The 2,303-nt window shown below is 54.0% G+C and overlaps 1 protein-coding gene across 1 annotated transcript; it reads right to left on the reverse strand.

The window, feature by feature from the left end:
• Nucleotides 1–315: 315 nt before the first annotated feature.
• On the reverse strand, nucleotides 316–1,932 carry LOC112276032 (thiamine thiazole synthase 3, chloroplastic). The gene is made up of 2 exons (XM_024506973.3): nucleotides 911–1,932; nucleotides 316–790 (listed from the first exon to the last, which is right to left on the reverse strand). The coding sequence occupies exons 1-2, from the start codon at nucleotides 1,835–1,837 to the stop codon at nucleotides 632–634; spliced, it is 1,086 nt and encodes a 361-aa protein (XP_024362741.1). The 5' UTR covers nucleotides 1,838–1,932; the 3' UTR covers nucleotides 316–631.
• Nucleotides 1,933–2,303: the final 371 nt, after the last annotated feature.

Here is a 2,303-nt window from a genome sequence, read left to right on the forward strand (position 1 = left end):
TTTTTGAACAATTAAAATAATCTCTGAACAAGATTCGTTGGTGATGACTCATGTCTACAGTAATGTATTGGACGATTCCCTCGGGACAAATGCTATATATTGACATACAAAACTCTCTCGAATCTAGGGATGACCTACGATTTTGCAACTGTCCAGTTCGATGACGAAAGTTCGCATCTAGCAGAAACATTAAAGAATGTCGACATCCCATCGGTATGCATACATGACAACCAAATGGACAGTGCATCAGCATCAGTGAAATTCAAATTCCTCAGTCCAACCGATCTGGTCGATTGGGTATCTCCTCTACCCATATACGAAAGTCAGCTTGCTGACCCGGCGACAATAAGCGATTGCAGCTTACGATTGCCAACAAGCGATTGTCCATTTTATTGCTCATTCCATTGAACACAGAACAAACACACCATTCTTCGAGCACATCTTTCGAGAAACCGAAACGGCAACACTCCATGTTTACCCGGATCCGCCTCCCCCCTATACAAACCTAATCCTAATCAACTTCGCCACCCATCATGGATGACCCTCGTTACTAACTGCTTACACATCACACATCTTATCAAAACAGACTCAACTTCCCATCGAACCCAAGGTTCCACGGATTAGCTGAATTCTAAGCGGATGCCGTCATGTCGTCGGTGGACGCCAATACCAGCTCTGGGTGCACATTGGGCTTGTAGTTCCCGTCCACCTCGTTGGGTAGCCCCAACGCCCTCAGCGCCAAGTGTGCCGCCTTCTGCCCGGATATCATCATCGCTCCGAATGTGGGTCCCTGCATTCCATTTCCACACCACAATTCCTTCAGCATTCTGCACCTCACTCTGCAAGCGGCAAGCGGCAAGGCGATCATCCACACACATGAACCATCACCACGTTGCCTCGACGTTCTTACCATTCTCGGCGACCCGTCGATCTCCGCCACCTCCATGCCCGTCACGATCATCCCTGGCACCACCTCCCGCGTGTGCTTCACAATCGCGTCCTCCGCCGCGTTCATGTCCAGGCACTTCATCCCCGGCACGCTCTCGATCATCCCGATGCTCCGCAGCCGCTTCACCCCGGTCGCCCCGAATGGCCCGTCGTGCCCGCACGACGACACCACCACCTTCGCCTCCATCACGTTCGGGTCCATGCACGACTGTGTGTTGTGGTTCTGCGCCACCAGCGCCCAGTTCGTCACCACGCCCGACACCCGGTCGCCCCGGATAATCAGATCCTCCGCCGCCACCGCGTTGAACAGCTTCACGTTCGGCCGCGCCAGCAGCTTGCTCATGATCGTGGACGTGAACAGCGCCGCGTGCTTGATCACCACGTAGTTCTCCATCTCCTCGTACGGCACCTCGATCTCGTCCAGGAACCGGTGCGCCGGCTTGCGTACGATCATGGCCGAGAACAATTGCCCGCCTAACCACGCGCCTCCTCCAGGCGACACCGACTGCTCCACGATGGCCACCTTCACGTTGGGGTTCTTGGACAGCTCGTACGCGCACGACAGCCCCGCGGACCCAGCACCCACCACCACCACGTCGGTGTCGGCGTGGGTGATCATGTCGGTCATGTAGCGCCGGGTCATCTCGCGGGCCACAATGGACTCCTTGATGGGGGCGAACTTGTAGTTGTTCAGGTCGTAATTGGCATCGGAGTACAGCGACGCGCTGGTGGCCGGCGCGGCACAGCGCCTGAGCTGCGCCTTGCGCGAGGTGAACAGGCGGACCCCCGCCACCGAGCTCGAGCTGGACCCGACATTGCTCTTGAGCTCCACATTGGCACCCAGTCCCGTGGCCACTCCCGCAGCGGAAATGCTCATGGTCGCCGCCATTTCTTCAGACTCTGGAGGACAGAATTGCTACAGGCAAATAGACACAACAACTAGCAGGACCTGGTGCGGGTAATAAGAATGTTAGGCACAGTGTCACAAGCCACGATATTTTGATTCAGGGCAGGAATTGCGTTAAGTAGCGCTGGGGGGGGGAGGATGGTGACAAATCTATAAGATGCCGTTGATACTCTCGCGAGTGTAAGATTTTGGGGGTGAATTATGGTCGGTTGACGATTAGGGGTCGTGATGAATGACCACCTTGTCGGTCTCTCCACAAACGATAGAACGTGTTTCATCAACTTGACATTTCATGGTTTTTTTAATTATGTCCTGGTTGCATGCTGTGGTTGTAACTAGAGATGTGGAGCTTTGTAAACCAGGGTCTGCTAGCATCCGGAATCGACCTTGTGAACATTGTGACCTTGTAGATATTGAGAGTCATTCAAGAGCTTCTCAAGCAACTTTC

Source organism: Physcomitrium patens, chromosome 23 (genome assembly GCF_059467195.1).
Source record: "Physcomitrium patens ecotype Gransden chromosome 23, ASM5946719v1, whole genome shotgun sequence".
NCBI classification, from domain to species: Eukaryota; Viridiplantae; Streptophyta; class Bryopsida; order Funariales; family Funariaceae; genus Physcomitrium; species Physcomitrium patens.